Source organism: Tiliqua scincoides, chromosome 3, assembly GCF_035046505.1.
Source record: "Tiliqua scincoides isolate rTilSci1 chromosome 3, rTilSci1.hap2, whole genome shotgun sequence".
Classification (NCBI taxonomy): Eukaryota; Metazoa; Chordata; class Lepidosauria; order Squamata; family Scincidae; genus Tiliqua; species Tiliqua scincoides.
The window spans coordinates 85,164,277-85,188,254 of NC_089823.1; the positions used below are offsets into that span (position 1 = coordinate 85,164,277).

At 40.4% G+C, this 23,978-nt stretch overlaps 1 protein-coding gene across 1 annotated transcript in view; it reads left to right on the plus strand.

Annotated features, from left to right (window-relative positions):
* Nucleotides 1–23,978, plus strand: part of PRKX (protein kinase cAMP-dependent X-linked catalytic subunit) — a 66,155-nt gene that overhangs the window by 17,257 nt on the left and 24,920 nt on the right. The window contains exon 2 of the mRNA XM_066619889.1: nucleotides 20,029–20,197. Coding sequence (XP_066475986.1) covers nucleotides 20,029–20,197 — 169 coding nt within the window. The remainder of the gene's footprint in view (nucleotides 1–20,028; nucleotides 20,198–23,978) is intronic.

A 23,978-nucleotide genomic window follows, 5' to 3' on the forward strand; every position in this document is an offset into this window, starting at 1 on the left:
TTACTTTGTGGTGAACTTGTGATTTAATTACTGATAGACTTCAAAAGGATCATTTGCTAAGGAATTTGGTGATACTTGTTGGTATATGAAAGCATAAATACTCCTAACCTTTCTCTTGCACCAGTTTAGAAAGCTGTTTACTTCCTATAACAGATGCATTGCACTTGAAAGACCAAGTGCATATCGGATATTGGTCAGTAACTTTCTATTCTTTTTTTTTTTTTTTAAGTCAAAAGTAAGGATATTGGTAACTTCCTGGCTTCAAGTACGTTCTACTGAACACCACCAAACCAACTCAGCAGCATTTTATGTGAAGTCATGTTCTGCAAGTAACACAGTGTGACTAGTGCTGTGTGGTAGTTATTTCAGTGACACCACTACAAAGTTCACTTAGCGTTTGCTTCTAAATTCTCTAGTGTAGGTCACTTTTCACATATCTTCACATTTATTCATATGGGAGAAAATGCATATGGACAAACCATATAATGCCACAAAAGTTACTAAACAAAACACTTTTCTTATTCCATATATATATATAAGTAATTTGATGCATACTAGCATCATCAGGGATGCCACCTAGCTGCTGCACCCATGGCTGCCACCCATTCAGCTGCTGCAGAATGTCTATGGCGAGAGGGTTTGGACAATTGGTATAGCAAATGATTTTACTTAAATGAGTGAACTCTGAGCAGCGGCTGGTCCTGGTGGTGATAGGAGTGTGCTGCATCATTATTTATCATTATCATTATGTACAGTTTCTGCCTCTCCCAAAGCAAAGTTCTGCTGGAGCAGGAACCATCCGTGGCAGAGGACGATGACATCTGCTTCTACTTGGGTTGTTTCAGGATACCTTAAGATAGTGTTTTGCTGAATTCTGTTCTGCGCACCTGTAAATGAAAGTCAGAAATAAATTTGAGTTAAGGAGGCAGAGAGATTGTGCAACTTCCTATATTTCAAGGCACATTTGTTTCTTAATTACTAAATATGAGACCCAGATAACAAACATGAAAAGAATACTGTTAGGAAAAACATATTTGCTGCTGCAACATCACTGCAGGTGTTTATGATTCAGACATTTTTTACTTCAAAGGCTATAGCATGCTTCTCTCTTGAATTGTAGTATAGCATAGTGTTTGGAATTTTGTTTTTACAAACTACAATAGTAATTTACAAGAGTCTTTAAAGTGTGTGGGACTCTTATTTTGGAGTTGTCAAAACTTGTTTTACCAGGTTTAAATCAGGAAGAAAAGATTCAGATTAAGTGTATACTTGGAAAGAGTTATGCACGTCATCTTACAAAGTGTGCCCTAGCCACATTTTTTTCTTGTAATTCAGTGACTTTCACCATATCTTTCATTGGATGTATATGAATGTGGGATAAATACTGCTTTAGAGGAGACAGCTTCACTTGGGGGGAAGGAGACAATTGCACTATAGTACTGAAGGAGGGGAAAAAAACACACCCTTGTTTAATTTCTCTCCTAAACAGCAATGTATATGAAGCATGAACAGCAATTTCACTTCTGCTATCAGAACTGGGAAGCTAGACTAACTAGCTCCCACACAGCTCAGTCAGTACTCTTGAATGCACAGCCTTCAAATCAACTAGTGGAGACAATATAAAAGATGAAATCTCATCTGGTTAGTCACTGGTTGTGGTAGAAATAAAAAGTTTTTGTTTATAAATAAGTTTAGATAAGTGCTGAAGGCTGCAATCCTATCCACACTTACCTAAGAGTAATCCCCATTGACTATACTTGGACTTACTTGTGAGTAGTCATGCGTAGGATTGGGTTCCCACTGCCGTAACTGCACTAGGGAAGCACACAGAGCCTTCAGACTTCAAAAAAGTGTGATTGTGTGTGGGGGGAGATGTCATCAGTAGCAACATTATCTTGAGATAGGATCCAGTGATATTTGTTCAAGCACATTTATCACAAAACCTTCTAAATATGATTTCTAATGTGAGGATTGGAGAGTGTACTACCTCTACAGTTAAAGTACTAACTTGAGGGGGGAAACAATTGAAGTCTCTGGTAACAAATGAATGACATACTCTGTGTGTGTATGTAGATAGATACACACACACACACTCCTATGTATATCTATATACTCATGTTTGAAAAATAATAACTGGGAAAGATCCTAAGTGGCTACCTTGTTGGTTCATAATTAAAGGATTGGATTCTTTTCTCTTTAATTTTTTAAGGGGAAAGAGTTGCTGGGTAGAATTAATCATACACAGAAACCATAGATGTCACATTCATATAATGATACTGAATAAAGGTGACAGCTGGAAAAGGAGAATCATAAAAAGGTGCTATATCATTGATGGGTGAGCACCATGAGATGTTGTAGGTACTTTCTAATTCTTGGCAAGATAGTAACATTCATATCACTTTTTTCAGTTGGAGTCTTATCTTTGGGGATGTGCCAGAAGTAAGCAGATGTGTAAACACACAAAGTTCCACACTTTTGCTTTCCACCCTCGCTATAGCAAGTGTTCCATCATTCTCTGAATAGGGCAGTATTGACAAATTTGTTTTGATTCTAGGAGCCAACTCCAAAATATATGAGTTGCTGCCTATTACCTCTTGTCACACATAGAGAAACTACCAACTCATGCTCCACCCCTATAACAACTAAAGAGAAATAGGACCAAAATGGAAAGGCAAAGAGAAGTGAAAGTGTTTGAATTTGGGAAGTGGAAAAAAAAAAAACCCCATTTTTAGAGAACAAAAGAGTTAGAGACCTAAGTGGGTAAAATAATGAAGGGGTGATGAGGGAAGGAGTGGAATGTCTAGATCAGTGTTTCTCAAAGTGTGGGTCCCACTAGGTGGATCATGAGCCAATTTCAGGAGGGTCCCCATTCATTTCAATATTTTATTTTAAATATATTAGACTTGATGCTACCATGTTATGTGACTGCATTTGGGGAAATGTTACAGACCTATACTTTTAACAAGCTACTATGTATATTCTTTTAATGATGATAGTAAATGGAACTTACTCCTGGGTAGGTGTGCGTAGGATTGCAGCCTAGGATTGTTAAAAAGTTTCCTGCTTGATGATGTCATTTCTGGTCATGGCATCACTTCCAGTGGGTCCTGGCAAATTCTCATTCTAAAAAGTGGGTCCCAGTGCTAAATGTGTGAGAACCACTGGTCTAGATGATAGCAATAAAATTATATTGAAGAGTAAAAGTGGAAGGTAAAATAGACTATAGAAAAGGACAAAGAGCAAAAAAGAAAAATAGAGAAAGAGAAATTGGGTGGAAGAAGCTAGCAGATTTTGTGGTATTGCATCTGCACCCACTCTCCCTTCTGAAGTTGAAGGAAGTGAGCCAAATGGAAATAAATTACTGCATAACCCACAGCACATTAAGCTAGCCATCACCAAGTGCCTGTCTCAAGGGCTGACCACTCTCATGAAGAGGTGAGGGTTCTGGCTTTGTTTCTGCTGCTCAGCTGTGCTGGTGAACTGAAACCTGGTTAAATTCTGAACACTTTGTGCAGTGGGCAAGGTATCTTGTCTGGAAGGAAGGGAAAGGAGAAGAGACTCAGACTGCAGCCCTATGCACTTAACTTGGTCTAAGCCCCATTGAACTTAGTGGGACTTCCTTCCAAGCAGACATGCACAGGGTTGCCGCTGCAACTCAGAATGCCCACCAGAGCCTTTAAAAAGGAATTTCCGGTATTTGTGAAATCTGGAAGTTCCTGTTTAAAATCTCTAATAAGTATTCTGAGTTATGTGGTGGTGCTGGTAGGGGAGTAGTTTTGAACTTTGTCCTGGACGCCACAATGGCTAGCTGTGCCACTGCATCAGTCTTCCCATCTCTTAAAGCAGTGATTTTCAAGCTTTTTCATCTCATGGCACACTGACAAGGTACTAAAATTGTCAAGGAATACCATCAGTTTTTTGACAATTGACAAGGCACACCATGATGTTGGTGGGGAGCTCATATCCCCATTGGCCCTACTAACAAATGATCCTCCCTCAAACTCTTGCGGCACACCTGCAGACCATTCACGGCACACTAGTGTGCTTCGGGACAGTGGTTGAAAATGGCTGTCTTACACATGAATTGAATCAGAAACTGAGGGAAATGCAGGGAAACATCCTAGATGAATCTCTCCCTTAATCCCCCCCCCCCCAAAAAAAAGCAGAGCTTGAAGAAAGAGGAACTTGTAACAGTCCTGTGAAAACCAGGCAAGGTAAATACTAGATGAAATGATTAATTTTCTAGTTGCTGCGGTGACCTGGTGCCCAGGGTTTGTTGAGTCCTGTGTTAGGGTGACAAGAGGAGCTTGGAACACGAGAGGGGATGGGATTATCCCCACAGTTCCCCTCTAGAGGACACAACACAATTACAGTGGAGATCCACACCCACTTCTCCATTTTCTAGCTGGATTAAGGTTGAAATGTCATGCTTACTTAACCTGGGAAGAAGCCCCATTGAGCATAGTGTCTCTTCTGACTGAATAGATTTGTGCTGAAGAGGCAAGATCCTGCTGTCATTCACTTTCCACTTTCTTCAAATGTTAACCCAAGTTTATGAACCCTTCTACATGCTATAGGGAAAAAGGCACAAAGGTATAATGGAGAATAAGTATATTTATTTGCTAGAGCAGAGAAACAATGGGTGATTGCAAGAAAAAGAGCATTTTTCTTCTCTGGAAACTTAAACATAAGAACTCTGGTCACTGTTACTGATATAGCCTAGCTCTTCTTACTCTGAATGAAGGGATAGACTTAAACATTTTGAGACTTGAGCAACCAAGAAAATTTTGTTAGCTTTGATAAATGTTTTTGCATGGAAAGTAGCATTATTTTCAAAGAGAGTAAGGAAAATTAAAGAGAATCATTGGAGAGAATCTGCACATTCTAGTTAGTTTTGATAGCCATGATTGATTCTAATAGTGAATGAGACTTGACTTTCTAATCATACAATATTTAGCATTTGTACAGCAGTTTTGCAGGTTACAAAAGCTTTTAATGTGTATTACTATAATATAGCACCTGTGTAGGTTAAGTGGTATTATCCCCTTGTTGCAGCTGAGGCTGAGAGGTGGTGAGTTGTTTAAGGCCACCTGATGAGTTCATGGCAGAAGTGTGATTTGAAGCAAGGAGTCCTAATTTGCTGCCCAGTCTTTTAATTATTACACTACACTACCTCTTTGGCATACTCACTCCCTGCTGAATAGAGACAAATTTGCCCTTTTGTGCCCCAGTGAAGAGATTATACAAGCAGGAACAGTGGGTGGAATATGAATTTTGTAGCAACCTGTCTGCTATGACCCTATCACTAGATCCTAGTGCCTTTTTAAAGGAGGTACTTTTTGTGTTTTATACAGTGGCTATATAAAAAGTGTGTGTGTGTGGTTTTTTAGAATCAATCTATTTTTGTTTCTCCTTTGGTGAAGTATACTAAAAAATTTTCCCTTCTTATTGCCAGAGACAAATGGTTAGGTGTCGCTGCTGAGCTGTATTTGTAGACCCCTGGAGACAATTCTGTAGAAGTAAATGTTCAATGTCACTGTAATTTCCTGATCAAAGTCTTGGTGATCCTCTTTTGTTTTTGTTAAGAGTAAAATAAACAAACAATAAGCCTAATGTGTGCCTTACAGTTTCTTTAATTTAGAGTTGGCCATATGTTCTAATGCAGTGGTCTCCAACTGGAGACTGCTGCGCAACAATAAAGCCCTCTCTGTCTTGGTACTGTTCTGCTGCACTGCCGCTTCTGTTTTTTACCCAAAGTGGGCATATTATTATTATTAACAGTATTTATATACCGCTTTTCAACTCGAATAGCATAGCAACACTCTGGGCAGTTGCTTCTATTCCTCATCTTCCCAGCTGTCTTTGTACCAGGATTTCTGGGCAGATGCGACTGCCCAGAGCATCCCTATGCCCAGTTTGGGTGAAAAAAAAGTGGCAGCGTGGTGGAATGGTAAGCACTGCTCACAGAGGGGAGGGCTTTCGCCAAGTACTGGATCTGGCCCATGGGCCGTAGTCTGGCAAACCCTGTTCTAACACAATGGTCAATTCCACTCTTATGTTGATGTGACCCAAGATAAATACAAATAACTTTTGGAAATCTAGAAATTTTGCATGTCTGCATAGCAATATAATTGCTACAGAACCAGGTCTTGTAAGAATGTGTGTGTGTGAAACGTGGTGAGTTAATTTTGGGATTTAAATAATTGTTTAATGTCCCAAGCTTCTAAGAATGCTTTATGTTGATACCTCCCTCCCAGGAATTATAATTAGAATCACATTCTCAAGCATCATGCATGACTGTTGTATTGCTTGTCACATTTTGCTTATGATGGATATCCTGTTTTCATATCCGCTTGTCTCTCTGAGGAGAATCAGAATTTGCCTTGAGAGCCATTTATCCTGTCTCAGTTGTGAAATGATACTGAGCAACTCTCACATGGCAGTAAATTTGTCAGTAGTTGGTCTGTGACACATTTTAATTAGTAAATTCTAGGAATGTAAGTGTGTAGAAATTAGGTCTATGACCCAGGGCATCTCTAAAGCTTCCTTTCACATTTCAAAAGACAAGCATTAAAAAAAAAACCAGTTGAGGCAAGTTATCACAGATGATCTGGTCACTGGCCCCCAAAATACTTGATTTTTTTTTTTTAAAGTTCAGTGGACAAAATACAGGCTATGAGAATGAACTTCAAAAGCTATACTGAGTGACCTGTAAGAACATAGAAATTCAAATTGTAGTTGTGCGTTGCTTAGCGACAAGGATGCAGACCAACACCCCCATTGTCAAACGAGGCAGGGGAAACCATGCTCACCTCTGGAGGCTTTTCTGAGCCTTATAGAGGCAACACACATCCATGTGCTGCCTCTACAAGACTCAGAGTGACCGTTTGGGGCAAAAACATTTGACTTCCGTTTTTCCGGGAAACTGGAAGTCATGTGTTTTTGACTGAAATGGCCATTCCGAGCCTCCGGAGGTCAGGGGAGCACGATTACCCTTGGCTTTGGAGGTTGGGGGGGGGGGTGATCGGGGACCAGCAGCGTCTGTCACATGTGCAGGCTGTTGCTGGTCAGAGTGTCACTAAGCGATGCTCACCTGTCATTTAGTAGTAATTTTTTATACAGCTATCCTTGTACAAATGGCATGTAGAAAAAAATGACTTTACTCTGTAAACATTGTCTCCAAATAACTTCTGTACAATTCAATATATTACTGTAAATTTCAGCTTTCCTTAACTGCCTGAGATTGATTGATTGTAAATTGCAGTGTACCAATGTCATCACTGATACCTGTGTAAAACCATTTAAAGTTAAACAGTGCCCTGTGTGGCATAGTTCTGACTATAGAACCCCTATTGATAATTTTTTTGATACAAAATGAATTATGTTGAGCACAATGTTCTGCAATCTCAAAGAGGCTTTTTGAGGACTTCTCCCCATGTTAAAATTACTTGTGCTAGCATGCCTGAAAGACAACACAGAAGTGGTCATGAATAATTGGAACCTTGGGTCAAAATGTTTATGTAATATTTTCATTTTTCCTTAATATTTTCATAGTACCAAAGCTCTGTGAGTTCACTCTCACTATAAAACTATGATGATGTCAGACTATGTGGTCAGAATTGGTTGTCTTGTTTAATTTAAGCCATGGAAGACCCACTTCAAACCATGGTGTTGGAGGGGGACTAGTTGTTTCTCTCTGATTTACCAGTAAAGATGACCATCAAATCTACTTCTTTACCTATGGGACTAAATATACAGTTACACCCTTGTCATCTACATAGGTTTGGGACTTGCAGATTTGACTCAGCTAGGTCCCATCCTACGTCAGGAAGGCCTCGCTGTACCGCTCGGACATGATTGAAAGAGTTTTTCCAGTTGCGTCCGAGTGAAGTTCTGAGGCATGGGGAGGCAGCGCATAGCATCCTCACACCTTAGGTTGCCTTTAGAAGACCCTGGGCAACCTGGGAAGGCCACGTGCAGCCTCTCTAGGCCTTAGAACACCTCCTAAGTATGACCTGAAGGCGCTTCCAGTCATGTCTGGAAGGTCCTTGAAGCCCTCTCCATGGATTCCATTATTCGTGTGTTTCCGTATCTACGAGGGGAGGGGGAGTCCAGGTGGATCCCCATGGATGACTAACCAGTATTTCCAGAATGGCATTGAGGAAAGGTTTAAACACCCATCAATGCCCTGCCCCTAATTTTGTTCTCTGCCTTTCTCCCCACAGCTGTAACTACACTTTCAAAATACAGAGGGACACCTGATTATGGATCTTCCGCTGTTACATTTAGTTTAGCTGTCAAAGGTTGCTTGAGGCTGACTTCATTACTGGTTTTTTTTAATAAAATAGAACAGCAGCAGCCTTTCTTTTTTCAGTGAAAAATGCACTAAATCAATTGCAAATTTCTTTAAGCAACCGACAGACCCTCTTTCCATCCTGTTATAGAGCACTCAATCTAATAGAGCACAGTGTTGTCATTTTTTTTGTGAAGTGTTTCCTTGATCTTTCTCATATTCTCTTCAGAGGTTTTCTGTCACTCAGTGCATTTGTGGCATAGAACAGAATAATATACTGGACTAAAAAAATCAAGTGTGACAAAGTGACAGTTTTGTTGAGCCAAAGGCATTGTTAGCCACACTTGTTCAACTTAAGCTGTTGTTTTGAAAAGTGTTTCAGTTCTGATCAGTACAGGCTTGTATAGCTGTATTCTTTTAAAAGCACTGTGGAATTGAAAGCTTCTAACAACTTAGTGGTTTTACACCAAGTAGTGGGTTGTCACCTTTTTGGCTTCTTCCATTTTGCAACAGTTGAACAATCTACATGAAAAGGCTTCACATTCCCTCTCTCTCTTTCTCGATAAATTAAGTGCAGTTCTCTTTATATCTTATCTGTGTGGGGGGGGGGGGCAGAATTGCCACCCACCCCCCACTATCTGTGACTGTGTTTTTGTTTTCCACAAATTCTGTGCCATTGCCACATCAAATGGGCTTTGGTGAGAAATTTTAAGGAAGAGGCTCATGCAAGGCATTCCAGTGAACATAATCAATGTGACTAGGAATTTGAACTTGGTTGTCCCAAGTCTAAAGTGATCCTGCTCTATGGCTCATGGAGAATCTTCAGAAACATTTGTATCCCCTTCCAGACTTGCCCCACCACCTCAGGAACTCCAGCTGAACCTTCACAACCCTGGCAGTGATCAGAGGCCAATGATGAGAGGACTCTGGAAGACAACCTGAGGGCTGCTCTGGGGCTTGGGCAAGCTCAGGGAAAGAGCCAAGAGACAGTTGGAGGAGGGGGGCAGGTGAAGCTACCCTTTCCCCACTGCTGAACTTTGAGTTTTTCCCATAGTGGGAAAATGATTTGGTATCCACTGTGTTTTCCAGGAACCTAACCCTACCAGATAACGAGAACTTACTGTAGTACTATTGATGTTTCAGCGAGTTCTAACAATCCCTATAATTATGCACATTTTGCAGAATTGTGTGTCTGGTAACTTTTTTTTGGCAGAAGTTTTATATTATAACTTGAGGTCCTGTATATAAAAACTGAACGCATTGTAATGAGCTAATTCTGAATGCTGTAGTGTAAACAGCACTTGCTATTTATGTATCTGAAGTGTCTGAGCAATGAAGGGAGTTAGTTTGAAGTATGTAATTAAATGACATTGTTAGATATCATCAAAGTGTGTGAAAGCTGTCAGCAGTTTACTGTGCAACTTGAAATGCCAGCAGTTCCACATTAAGAACTGGATTAAAGTTTTTTTTATGACAGAATTTAGTTCCCATGTTTGAGCTTGATTAAAATGAAGATACCCTTGTAATATTTTAAGCTTTTGAACGACTAAGCTTTTCTATAAGACTGGCAAAGCAGGAAATTGTTCCATTATAATACAAAGTGGCCTTTTATTGCATTCCAACAGCAATGAGAAACCTTTGTACCCTTCCAAGAGTTTTGTTTGCTTTTTTAAAGGACCCAGTTAAGATTATTAGGTCAGATACTCTTGTTGTGTAAAAACAAGTTTTAGTATATTAAATGATTAGTATGTTACTATGGGCAAGGGTTTGCCTACAAGTTCAGATGACTTCATTTAACTTTAAACATGAGCAAACTTATGACCAATTAACACTTTGTGGAAAATATCTGAAGTGACCAAGTATACCAAATCCTATGCTTAATGTGCATTTTCTCCACCACCCCCAGTTCCTTAATACTACAGATGCCATATCAATTGCACATTTGAAAGTTTCGATTTAACAGCAAATACCACCTTGATGTAACTGTCCCCAAATGTTTCCTCTTAAAACTGGTATTGGGAAATTCCTTGATTCTCTGCCCTGACCGTTGAAGTGGACTAGACATTGAAATCCATTGAAGAGGACTATGGACATTGAAGTAACAGGAGTGGACTAGAAATAGCTGTGGCAAGATGAAGGAAGGTTAAATTTGTTTGGTGCTAGTTTTTCCGGTTAGTATTGTCATTGCCATAAAGTAGGATCACTTTAGACTTGGGACAACCAAGTTCAAATTCCTAGTCACATTGATTATGTTCACTGGAATGCCTTGCATGAGCCTTTTTCTTAAAATTCCTTATCAGATATGATGTAAGGTTAAACTTGGTGAAGCTTATGTTGTATATAGCCACCCTTTTGACAGAGTGCTAAAGAAATCCAATCCTGCTCAACAAAGAGAAGTAAAATAGGAGGGGGCTTCTTATAAATTCTTGGAATCTATCACGGCTGAAAGAGAGCACATGCTGCAAAGCTTGGCATTGAGGTGCTACAATCCAGAGTAAGATGATAAACTGAATTGAGCAATATCTCAAGAAGGCAACTTTTTTTCCATCTTTATAAACTAGAGTTATATATACCCAGCATTATCTTTCATTCTGTATTACCTAGGAACTGTTGATTTTTTTTTAGTCTGGTGATGGATATGGAAGTTTCCAAACATTGTGGAAGACCTGCTACCTCAATGGGCATCAAAAGCCCCAATTTCTTGGCCAGTGTAATGATCAAGGATCAGTGCATTAACACAGGTGCTTATCAGGGGAACAGGCCTTCATTATCTGCTGTGTGGGAAATATGTTTCTATCAGTTATCTGTGAATTGGATTATCCACAAAGCCTGGCTAGTACAATCACTTAGGGATGGATTTTTAACAAGATTTTAACAAACTTGACCTAGGACAGCAAGCTGTCCAAGCTTCCATAAAGTCAGGACAAGATTTAGGTGGGTGTAGTCTTGTCATTGGAACAAGGTCATTAGGAGAAAAGTTGTTAAATAGAACTGCAGCATAAGATTCCCCTGCACACAAATTGATCTGATTCCTGAAACACTTTTTCTTCCCAACAAGTACAACATCTATATTTTGTTAGAAGTCTTGGGTCATACTTTAAAAGTATTGATACCACACATGTAAAATGGTTTTGAACTTGCTGGAAATTACATTGGAAAGCTCTAGTTTCCAGATGGATTACCGTCTTGGGAACAACATAATTTTTGACACTGTATATTCTCTGCTTGCAAATCTCTTTCTGAGAAAAAAAGTTGGTAGTATTCAGAAATAATCTTTATGCTGAGGAAGGGTCCACAAATATTTCTTGTTTTTTCTAGCCAAGCTTCAATCTGCCTCCCACCTCACACTCTCACTCACCCTTCCAGCGCCCATACAGCTCACATACTTGGCTGCAAAGAGTCAAATTCTCCTACAGCAACACAGAAATTCACACAATGCCACCTTCAAAATATTTTTGCTACTCAATTATTTTTGGCTTTCTGTGAAGGCATTTTACCCACTTGGCTTGCTTTTGTGTGCCTTCTTTGCTTGTGTACATTTGGAATGGCTTGGGGGGGGGCAGAGACTGGGATTGCTTAACAGCATCAGAGTGAAAGGGAGAGGGTACACTGAGCATTACACCTACCTGCATGTCCTGGAAGCAGCCTTCCCTACTGCTTTGCTGACCTGGTGCTAGCTGAGGCAGCAAGAGCAGGAGACAGAGTTTTGCTATATCTTGTCACATGCAGGGGTTGATGAGCAAATACTCAGTCCTAGTGAGAGGACCTAGTGATTTCCTAGTGGGAAGTCCCTCCCCAAGTTTTTTATGTAGAAAGGGAAGGTAGGTTTTGCTTTTCCTCTGAGTGAGGTTCTGCAGAAGAACTTGTCTCTATCATTTTCCCCAGAAAATCTTACTGTGGTTTTTCAAGCTCTGATCCACAGCAGTGAAGAATTTTTCATTTACTAGTGTCCTTATTCTTTCCTCACAGGCAGGGAGTTGACAGGTTTGTTGGAGTCTGGTTGTCTTATGCATTGATGCATATGAAACATGTATGTTCAGCTGAATTTACATTTTAAAATCAGTGTCAACTGCTGAAATGTCCTATTTGCTTATGATGGATAGAGAGACTGTAGAGAAGTATCCAGTTATTTAACAAACAAACAAAAAACATAGCCCAGGAATTACTGTGCTGGACTTTGTGTTTGTCTCTGTATCCAGAAACATAAATCTCGAGTGCTAATGACTTCCCTTGCCATATGATACTGTGACAGGAACATTTTGAATCACATCAGGATTTGTGCAGTTGCTGTCAAGAATGCTTAAGGCTTATCTTGAAGGCTAGTATTCTTCCTTTTGGATTGCTTGACCATGTATTCTGGATCTCAGTCAATAAATAGTTGGGATTCTTTTCCATTGCTTCATTTTACGTTGCTAGATATACAGCTGGCTCTTTGTGGTAAAGCCAGATAATTCTGGTTTAATCATTAGCATTTTAGAAAACTTAAGTCACAATATATGCATCCCTCCATTCTTTTCTCAATTATTGTTTGCTTTGGAATGGAAGCACCAAATATTTGGGTTTCTTCTACAGTTTTTTTTAAAACATCAGAATGCGTTTGTATACTATAAAATAGAATTTTTGATACAGTGAACAAAAGAGCAGACTAAAAATGTCTCTCAACTATAAGCTATCCTATGCATATAGAGGTGTCTCCAAAATCTGTACACACATTTTAATGTGCTCTAATTCATACTTCATTGTAGAAAATCTGCAGCACTAGAACACCTGAGGCAGTGGTTCCCCAAATGTGTGTCGCAACACCCTGGTGCATCACAAAAAGCATTCAGGCCCATGGCACTTTCTTCTTTCTTTGTGCACTGCTTTTTGTTAGCATTGTGGATCACTAACAGAAAATAGTGTTGTGGATCACTAACAGAAAAGGCGACGCTAACAAAGAAGCAGTTCACAAATCTCCCCCATTGCACAAATGACTTATCTTCCTTTGTGTCTCGATGTCTCCTGTGCTGTCTACTTCTTGTTAGCATTGTGTTGATTGCTGACCTCCGGTCCGCTTCCTGTTAGCGTTGCACAAAACTGACAGGAAGCTGGTTGGAAGGTTGCAATTCAACATGACACTACAGGAAGCTGACAACACAGGAGATGGCAAGGCACAGGAGACAGCAAAAGGAGTGCTGCAAACAGAGACAAGTCATTTGTTCAATGGGGGGCATTTCCTTCCCTATATTTTCTTAGGCACACGGGAGGCCCAGACTCCATTTGCCATTGTGCTGCGCTATGGGAAAGTATTGTATGCACATACAAATATACACTTACCCATACGAAAGAGGTGCCTCAAAGCATGTAAAGAATACCTGTCCCTTAAGCCATTTCTGCCCAATGTTGCATAGGTGCAACAGGGATTAGCCCCCCAACTTGGGCTAATTTCATCTCCTTTTTTCTGGAGGAAAAATCTATTACAGGTTACAAGCCATGATATGCATGTGCAACCTCCTGATTTTAGAAATGGGCTATGTCAGAATGCCAGATGCAAGGGAGGCACCAGGATGCAGGTATCTTGTTATCTGGTGTGCTCCCTGGGGCATTTGGTGGGCCGCTGTGAGATACAGGAAGCTGGACTAGATGGGCCTATGGCCTGACCCAGTGGAGCTGTTCTTATGTTCTTATGTACTGTTCTCTGCTGCGTCCACTGCTATTCATGGATCTACCTGTGGCCTGGGCAGAAATGTGATAAGTGTGCCACCCGTTTTCAGCTCCCTTGCTTGGTTCTGTAGAGCAGCGGCCAACAGTATGTCAAGGGAACCTCAGTTCGAAAAAGTTTGAGAACCACTGATCCAAGGGAAGCAATTGAAGAGATGTGTGGAAACCATCCCAGCACACGCATTGGTGGATGCCTGTAGATTCCTTAGGCAATGATATCAGTGGTGTATAGAAGCTAATGGGGAACATTTGAGCAGTTTCATTAACTAACTGGGTTGAACAACTGGTTCTCTGTACACTGTATGCAGTATATGTGTAAATTATAGCATAATAAATTTGACAGTATACAGCTTGTGAACAATTTTTGAGATGTCCTGTAGTTAATGAATCAGAATGAATGCTTTATGAAACCACTACGGGAGCAGATATGTAGCAGGATTATTATTATTATTATTATTATTATTATTATTATTATTATTATTATTATTATTTATTAACAGTATTTATATACCGCTTTTCAACTAAAAGTTCACAAAGCGGTTTTCAGAGAAAAATCAAATAACTAAATGGCTCCCTGTCCCAAGGGCTCACAATCTAAAAAAATGCAAATGAATACCAGCAGACAGCCACTAGAACAGACAGTGCTGGGGTGAGGGGTGAGGATCTTTCAATATGAAATGTTTGGGGTGGGATACAAAGCTTCTGAACAGTAGGTAGGCAGGATCTAGGAGAGTGCATTTTAACTTTCTACAGAACCACAATCCTGTTCAGATCCTAGCTGAGAAAGCAAAGTGCTGACTTAGACAAAAAGAGCTTGTCAGACTAGAACCTTTGGGTACCAGAAAACAGTAAGTTATGAAGGCATTGGCTAAAGCAGTGTTTCTCAAACTGTGGGTCGCAAGCCAATTTCAGGTGGGTCCCCATTCATTTCAATATTTTATTTTTAATATATTAGACTTGATGCTAACATGGCATGTGACTGCATTTGGGGAAATGTTACAGACCTGTACTTTTAACAAGCTACTATATATTCTTTTAACGATGATAGTAAATGGGACTTACACATGGGTAAGTGTGGGTAGGATTGCAGCCTAGGATTGTTAAAAATTTTCCTGCTTGATGATGTCACTTTTGGTCATGACATCACTCCCAAGGAGCCCTGACAGATTCTCATTCTAAAAAGTGGGTCCCAGTGCTAATTGTGTGAGAACCACTAGGCTAGAGTACAGCATGGTTACCAAACTGTATAATAGAATATTGAATGATAAATGATAGTTTTGTCTCAGTTGTGGTCCTGGCACCTGTGCTGCCCCAGGGCACACCTGGAGGTGCCACCCTCCCAAGATTTTTGGAGCGCCTTTAAATGTTACTTCTGGTTTTTGGCTGAAAATTGGAGCTGATGTTTAAAAGCCCTCTGGAGACCTTAGAAAGCCTTCTCTTGAGTTAGTGAGACAGCACACAGTCTCTCCAGCCCTCAGTACGCCTCCAGGGGAAGGCAGTGGGTGCCAGCGGTGCCCCCCAGCCTTGTCACCTGGGGGGAGCACTTGCAGCTGTGCCCCCCCCATGTACTGTGTTGTCTGGCATACCTATAAGTACCAATGTTCTCCACTAAAGTTGCACTTGGTGTAAAGTGTGTTGATTGCAGAATCCTCTGTAAACCTAACATGAGATTGATGTGTAGGCATTCAGCAAGCATATAAGTAAAATCACAAGTTCTGAAATGTGTGTGACTGACCATCATTGCCTCCTTCTGCTCTTAAACCAGCAGGTTTTCCACAGGCAGATTTTATAACTTCTTTGATGCGTTTTCCTCAGAGGAAAATAGACTTGTGTGACTGGGTGAATTGAAGAAGTTTCTAATTCTTTCCAAAAGCGCTTGCATGTTAGATGCTTTTGTGTTAATATTGGCTCAGGAATAGACATTTTTCAGTAGTTCATATAGCAGTAGTAGGTTTGTTTTCAAGACTGTGACCTCATTTGGTCTCCTAAATAGGCAGAAAGCTGCTTGAGAAGTCTGTACATTCTTGCATGGGTATAGGCTTCTCTGTTTGTTTTTCTCCAAGAGCACTGACTGAAGGATGTTTGCCACATGTCTGGTATAACCTGTGAGATTATTTCTAGAGGTCTATAAATAGTAACACAATTTTTATTTAATAGTGAGTAGTAGAGCCTTGCATGGAGAGCAAATCTTTTCACCTTCTATTGCTTGGAGGAACAAATGCAAAATTTTTGCAAATGCAGTCCCATCACTTCCATCTCCTGATGGTAGCAAAGTCTAGGTTTCCCTGGTCTGTCCGTCCTCCAAAAAATCCCACCAACCAAACAGAACTGCTGTTCTCAATTTTTGTGGGGCACTAGAGAGAGTTGGAGGCAGCATGAGAACTCTTGGTTTATGCACCCAGTATCTTGCTGGTTAAAAGGGCTCCACTAATGGTTCCTTGCCTGAGAGGTCCCTTAAGTCCTCTACCAGTACTGAGTCCTACAGATTGGATAGAAAAGCTGGTTTCCCTTGGCTTGCACTGATGCATTCCAGTTTTTGAGAACACCTATGAAAGAAGGAATGTATTAATCCTTGTGTGCATCCATTTATTTTCCCCATAACTCTTATTCACAAAGCAGTTTGTCAAAGGAAAAAAAATTCAAAAAGCTTCTAAGTGTCTCTGACAATAGTCAGTAGAATTATTATTGTCTAGAGGTGACTCAGAATTACACATGAGCAAGTTGTACTACACAGGTAGTCTTTTGTCCAAAATTTTCTTGCAGTGCAAGCCCACCATGAAAACAAGGTTGTTTACTGCTATGTTCATGCAACCTGACAAGAGTGTTAAGGGATTTAATCAAATTTCCCAGGATGGTTAGATGAATATGTTGGATATGTTACTTGCCTTTTTTGAACACTGTTTACATTTACTGTGTTTTAAAATCAAAGCACTATCTCAATCAGGGTGTGTTAAGCGGTTGCAGTTAAATCAATTTGCATTAGACTTCTGAGCATTTTATAACTTTGCTTGGCTGCAGTTTTTCCTGTTTGTTGATAAGTGACTGAGGGCCCAATCCTATCCAACTTTCCAGCACCAATGCAGGTACAATGAAGCTCCAATGTAAGGGTACAAACATTCCCTTACCTTGAGGAGGCCTCCATGACTGCACATCCCATTGGCATGGCTGTACCAGGACTGGGAAATTGGATAGGATTGGACCCTTAAATGCCTCTCTAGCATTCTTCCATTAGAGGAATATGAAGTTACATTCAAATGGTCATAGTAACAAAAGCATTCAGTTCATTTTTAATTTGCTTTAATGTGTTTTGTAATTGATTCAGTGTTTAGTGAAAGCAGCAGAGATTTCAAAAGAATCCCTGTAGAATGAGCCAAAACTTTTAAGCAGGTAAATACATCAAATTTAGCCATGGAGTGTGGGAAATCTTCAACTCAATATACATTTGTAAAGCTTCTGTTTTTAGGATGATGAGCCATCAGTGTATTTGATTGACTTGAATGTATAGAGTGTGACTTTCCACTCTGGGTAGAAAATGGTATGAAAATTCATTTCTTATCACAGCTGTTTGCAAGGTTTCACATGCATGTATCTCTTTTTGGAGTTTTTGTATGGCTATGGATAACTGAGGCTTTTGTATTAAGAATTAACCTATGGGTGGAGTGGAAGAAGAGTGAGCTTTTTTAACCTTGACGTAAGGTTGCATCAGAAAAGTTTCTGTCCTCATTGACTACTTGATTTCGAAGAATAAGATTCTGATATGATTCAGATGGATTAAATCTTGTATTTGACATGGCACTTCTTAAAAACAACTTCATGTCTCTGTCTAAAAGCCCAAGTCATATTGTGCAGCAGCGGAGTGATGATAAGAGCACAATAAAATTGTGATAACAAGCACTGTACTTGGTATATGCCAATAGGTACACTATGAAGCTCAAAGTTAAGAGAGGGGAAAATCCTTAATATTTTCAGAAGTCTCACTCAGTTTTCTCAGTGTGCAGCTCTGCCCACCATCGTGAGCCTCCTGCTGTTCTTTGGAGGCTTGTGCGACAGTCTCGCTGCTGGGCAGCAGGGGGTCCCACAACATCCCTCTGAGTGTCTCACAATGCTCTAGGACAGGGGTGCCCAAAGCCCGGCCCTGGGGCCACTTGCAGCCCTCGAGGCCTCTCAATGCGGCCCTCAGGGAGGCCCCAGTCTCCAATGAGCCTCTGGCCCTCCAGAGATTTGTTGGAGCCCACACTGGCCTGACGCAACTGCTCTCAGTGTGAGGGCGATTGTTTGACCTCTCACGTGAGCTGTGGGATGAGGGCTCTCTCCACTGCTTGTTGTCTCACGTCTGTGATGCAATAGCAGCAGCAAAGGAAAGGCCAGCCTTGCTTTGTGCAAGGCTTTTTATAGGCCTTGAGACCTTCATTCATTCATATAAGTTCATCTTTAATATATTTATGTAAACTTATGCAAATTTATTCAAATTTTAAATGTAAATTAATTCTTTTTCCCTCAGCCCCCGACACAGTGTCAGAGAGACGATGTGGCCCTCCTGCCAAACACTTTGGACACCCCTGGTCTAGGATATAGCAATGCATACTTTGGGAATCGCTGGCTTAGGCATTGGCTACCCAAAATTGCATTTGGTACCATTAAAATTGCTTTAAATCTTTAAAAGATTGAATGTGGAAGAATGTAGAACACAGGACGCTACTCAAGCTGCAAAAGTTAGTCAACTTAGGTCACCAGAACAGCATCACTTAATTTTATTTAATTTTTTTTCATGCAAAGCCACACTTGTGGTTTTATATGCACGTCACTGACCATCCTGATCTAATGTTCATTTAGTCACAGACAGCATGGGTTAGCAGATGAATCTGTAAATCGGGATAGGGAACTAGAGACCCAAGGGATTAGTTCAGGTAGCAACATACCTCTTGATTCCACAAAACCTGCCCCCCTTATTATGTTTCCACCCAATTCTTAATAGGCAGATATTATCAAAAAAGTCTTTAACCTGCTTTCTGTCACTGTAAACATCCAGAATTGCTTTTGGCTGAAGAACCCTGCCTTTATTGAAATGCTCATTCAGTGTTTCTCAAACCGTGGGTCTAGACCCACTAGGTGGGTCACAAGCCAATTTCAGGTGGGTTCCCATTCATTTCAGTATTTTATTTTTAATATATTAGACTTGATGCTCCCATGGTATGCGACTGCATTTGAGGAAATGTTACAGATCTGTACTTTTAACAGGCTACTATATATATGTTTTTAACAATATAGTGAATGGATCTTTTACTATACTATACTACTTTTACTTCTGGGTAAGTGTGAGTAGGATTGCAGCCTAGGATTGTTAAAAATTGCTTGATGATGTCACTTCTGGTCATGACATCACTTCTGGTGGGTCCCAACAGATTCTCATTCTAAAAAGTGGGTCCCAGTGCTAAATGTGTGAGAACCACTGGCTCATTCCATGTACAAACTAAGACAGTGGTTTTCAAACTGAGGTTTGCAACCCAATTTTTGGTAGGTCGTGTGCCAGCACTACCCAGAAGCTGCAAGGCATTCTGGGGTGTGATGTGTCCAATGAAGTGGGTTGTGCGTCAGCACTACCCAGAAACCACAAGCCATTCTGGGGTGTGACATAGCCACCATGGCTGGTGAAGTGGGTTGCAGAGATAAAAAGCTTGAGAAGCATTAAGCTAAGACATAAGGAAATGCTAATGAGCAGCTGGAATCCTCTGCTATTTTTCACACTGGGGGTTAAAGATCCCTTTGCATGTGTCCTGGGTAGCATGAAAAGAGACAAGTGGGCATAGCCAATATTACTTACCTTTTATCCTTTTCCAAGTTGAAAATATGTCTTCTGTTAATCAGAAGCTGGTGACAGAGGTATCTAATATTTGTAAGCCATAAGCTATGTAGAATTTATAAAGTTATGCTTCTACTAATTGTTTGTTTTTAACCTAATGGCTCTATTGATTCCTTATAAATTATAATGACAAAATGTTCTCCCCTTTTGAAATATTTTACTCTTTAACTTTCAGGGACAGGTACTTTTGGGCGGGTTCATCTGGTGAAAGAGAAATCGGCCAAATGCTACTTCGCATTGAAAGTAATGAGCATCCCGGATGTCATTCGACTAAAACAAGAACAGCACGTGCACAATGAAAAATCAGTTTTGAAAGAAGTGAATCATCCATTTCTGATCAGACTGTAAGCTTCCCCCCCTCCCCCCGTATTTTGTGGCACAATGTTTAGTTTCAGCATTCAACCTCATATCAACTTGGGTTACTCCACAGTCTTCAGGATGGCTACTGTAGCATTTGTGTTTCTTGTTCATTAGAAATACTCCTACAACGCATTTATTAAAACGAGAACTGTTTTTTGTTGTAAATCAGGGGTCTCCAAACCCAGGCCCAGGGGCCAGATGTGGCCCGCAGAGAGCCTCTATCTGGCCCGTGGCCAGCCTCTGATCCCCTGAGAGTCTCTGGCCCAGTTGACCAAACACAACCAGAGTTGTGCTTGTGGGGTGGGGGAATGGGGGTCCATTTAAGTATGTGTGTTTTACTTCTTGGGCTGTGTTGGTGCTTGGAGGAATCCTGGACATTTGAGCCCATTCATTCATTTCAGTCATTCATCTAAGTTCAATCACTAATGTATTTATTTAAATTTTATATTTAATTTTTTTCCCCTGTCCTCGACACTGTGTCAGATATTTCAGCGGCCCTTAGGCTGAAAACTTTAGAGACCCCTGTTGTAAATAATGTACAAAGGGTGCAGGACACCAATGTTGCATAAAATGTATTATGCATTTGTATTATGCAGTTCTTTGAACTGTTCTTTGGGGTGTGCGTAACCTGATGCAGAAGATTCATCTGTCTTTGTTGTTTTTTTCCTTCCACATCATAAGGAAAGTTTCTTTGTTTCTTAAGGCACAGGTGTTCACATACTGAACCACAGCTTGACATGTTTTTCAAGCAGAGAAATATGAGCTTTATGCCATTGCTAGTGGCATATTGGTGGGAATTGCCACCCTTCAAAGTAGAGCGTATGCTCTAATAACATGGGTCTCATAACTCCTGTGATTCAAACATGAAGACTCCTGTGAGTCAAACATGAAGACTAGAATTTTTTTAAAAAAATTATATTTAACTTTTAGTGTCTAGTTAGGATGTTGTTGGATAATGCAGTTAAGGTGTCCATTGAAACCCCTTTTTCCAGCCTGCTTTTTTGCTTATAAAAGTCTTTTTTTTTCCTTTATGACATTACAGGCTCGTAATCTCTGACAGCCATGTGTTTAACATTGCTTTCATCCCATTTGGGGAGGAGAATGTGAGACTGACTATTCTGATAAATCTGAAAAATCATGTACTTGGGGGTGGCCCCAAACCTATCAATGCACGGGAGCAGTGTGCCTCTGTAATAACTCAATCCCCCTCCCCAGGTTTGGGGGGGGAGGGCATGTGGGCAGACTTCCCTTTTCTTACCAGGAGCTTGATATGTAGCCTCCCTGCTCCATGCCACTACTTCTTCATATAAATGGAAGCAGAGCTGTCTAGGTTGACAGCCACTCCTGGTTCATTTACTCCTGGTAAATGAACTAAAGGGAAGGGAGCTGGTTCCAAACCACCTGTCCCTGCCTGGTGTGGTGTTTTGTAAACGCCAGATAGGTGGGAAGATGTAATTTGGAGAGCACCAGTCTCCCTCCCCCCCAATCTTTCCAGCAGCCCTGGAGAGAAGGGGGGCAGCTAGGACAGAACTTCACCCTGACTATTTGATGCTTCATAAGCACCAAGTAGGTGAGGAGAAGTGATTTGGAGCTCTAGCAAGCTTTCTTTTTTCTCTCCCACCCAGGGCTGGCCCAGTTGGGTGCACTGTCCAACACTCTCACCTTTGCTGGGTAGAGGCATGCACCTCCCTCCAAAAAAAGAAAGCTGCTTGTCTCTTAACCACACTCAGTATTCCTACAGGGTTTAAAGGAGATGTGTCTCTTTAAACACTGCATATGTACAGAGCATGGGATGGAAATGGGATGATCTGATTGCTGTTAGCATTTATTATTACTGAATTTATACCCCACTTTTTCTCCCTGAAGGGCTTTCAAAGCGGCTTACAAACATAAAATCAAATTAACAATAATATGATAATTAAAATCTCCTAAACAGAAATAATAAAACTTTAAAAGATACTGCATTAAAAGCCCCCACCCCCCAAGCAAGGAAACACAAAGAAGCAGCAGTAATCAATACTTTAGAAAGGACAGACCAATAAGATCTAACCAGCATAGAAACCTAAATAACCATTATTAAAAACCCCTGGACTCTGAAGTCTAATGTAAACAAAAATGCCTTTAGGCCCCCACTGGAAAGCCTCTAAGGATTTAAGCATTTAGAGAGTGGGGAGTGGTTCTATGTAGCTTCTGTTTGCAGTGAGCTGGAGGAAGGGCAGCAGATGATTTAGGATGAAGGGCGTCACGAATCTGCTGCTCCTCCCGTCACCCACCCTGTATCGGGTCACTTTATACGTGGGTCAGTCATGCATATACTCATTTTATACTATGTATTCTGTGTTCTGACATATATTAAATACAGCAGTTCTATGTAAGAGTTTTATTCTTAAGAAACTTCTGGTTTAAGATTTTAAGATAAAATCTCCTGTATATGCTTTGTTGCTTGTTTTGAATATCTTGTGGTCATGGGTGGAGTAAAGCATGCCACCGGAAATGTCAGCATTTTACAAAGCATATAGAAGCAGATGGGGTGTGAATACATATTGCAAAAGTAATTTCAACACAACATTGCACCCTGATAAGATGAAGGGAAGGAAGACACACAAAAGGTTCATTAAGAATAGTCCATCCTGTCTGATAAAAAGCAGAGGACCCAGTGAGTTAGTACTAGGACAAAAACTGGAAGAAAAAATGCAAATGTAAGAGTAGCTCTCCTCAGCCAAATTATGGCAACTTGTTTTAAGAAGAACAGTGCCAAGAGAGAAAGTAGAGCAGAGCACTGCTGAGAGAATGAGGAGTTATTCACTGGAGTTGGTGTACTAATTGAAGGTCATCCATTTCTGCTACAAAGTTGTGAGTAGCTGTTTAAAGAAAGATGTCCCAACCCTCTAGTCATGCTTTTAAAGTTCCGTCTTTCACTTTGCCTAATCTTCCTGTTGACATATTGCTATTTTTAAACTTCTCACTTGTGCCACAAAACCTTTTTCTGATACAGTTGTATGCAAAGAACACGGGGTGGTATTGAAAGAAAGACATGAATAAACAATTAAAGTCAATGAGAACTTGCAGCACAATCCTATGCATGACTACTTGGTAGTAGCCTTTCTGTTCAGTGGAGCTTACTCCAGGGTACGTGTGTATAGAATTGCAGCTTTAGTCCTGAGTAATTTTAAGTCCCTTAATTTCATTTGGATTTAATCATGACTAACTTCAGTTGGGTACAACCGATTGTTAAAGGCAGAATGCCATCTCTAAGAATACTGTTAAAATGGTGTAAATGAACATTTACTCCCACTTTCTCTATATAATAATTTGTGGAAAGATGAAAACAAATTATTTTCATAAGAACAATACAGCTTGACCCTAGATTATAGTTGGATAACCAGTGAGGCATTTTTTGTGCCTATAAGCAATGGACTGAATCCAAAGGAATCCTTCTGTTGGATGAAGGCAGTTCTTGAATCCAGCCAAATATCTGGCATGCTGTTGTTGTTGTTTTTTTTCCATAAAATCTGTTGGGTAATGATGATTTGGTCTGGGTATTTTATCAGTATGAGATCTTGTATAAGTATGAAAGTTTGGTTTTAGTCTTTGTACCCCATAAGGAAACTATACAGGCCTAATCCTGCTTCTTGGAGCTGCTTTTACTCAGTGCTTTAAACGACCATTCAGGAAACCCAACGCTGGAAATATTTAATGTTTAAAATAGTCCGCTGTCCTATGCGACAGAGTTGATGTAGCTGACCACCTAACTGTACTTTTGAG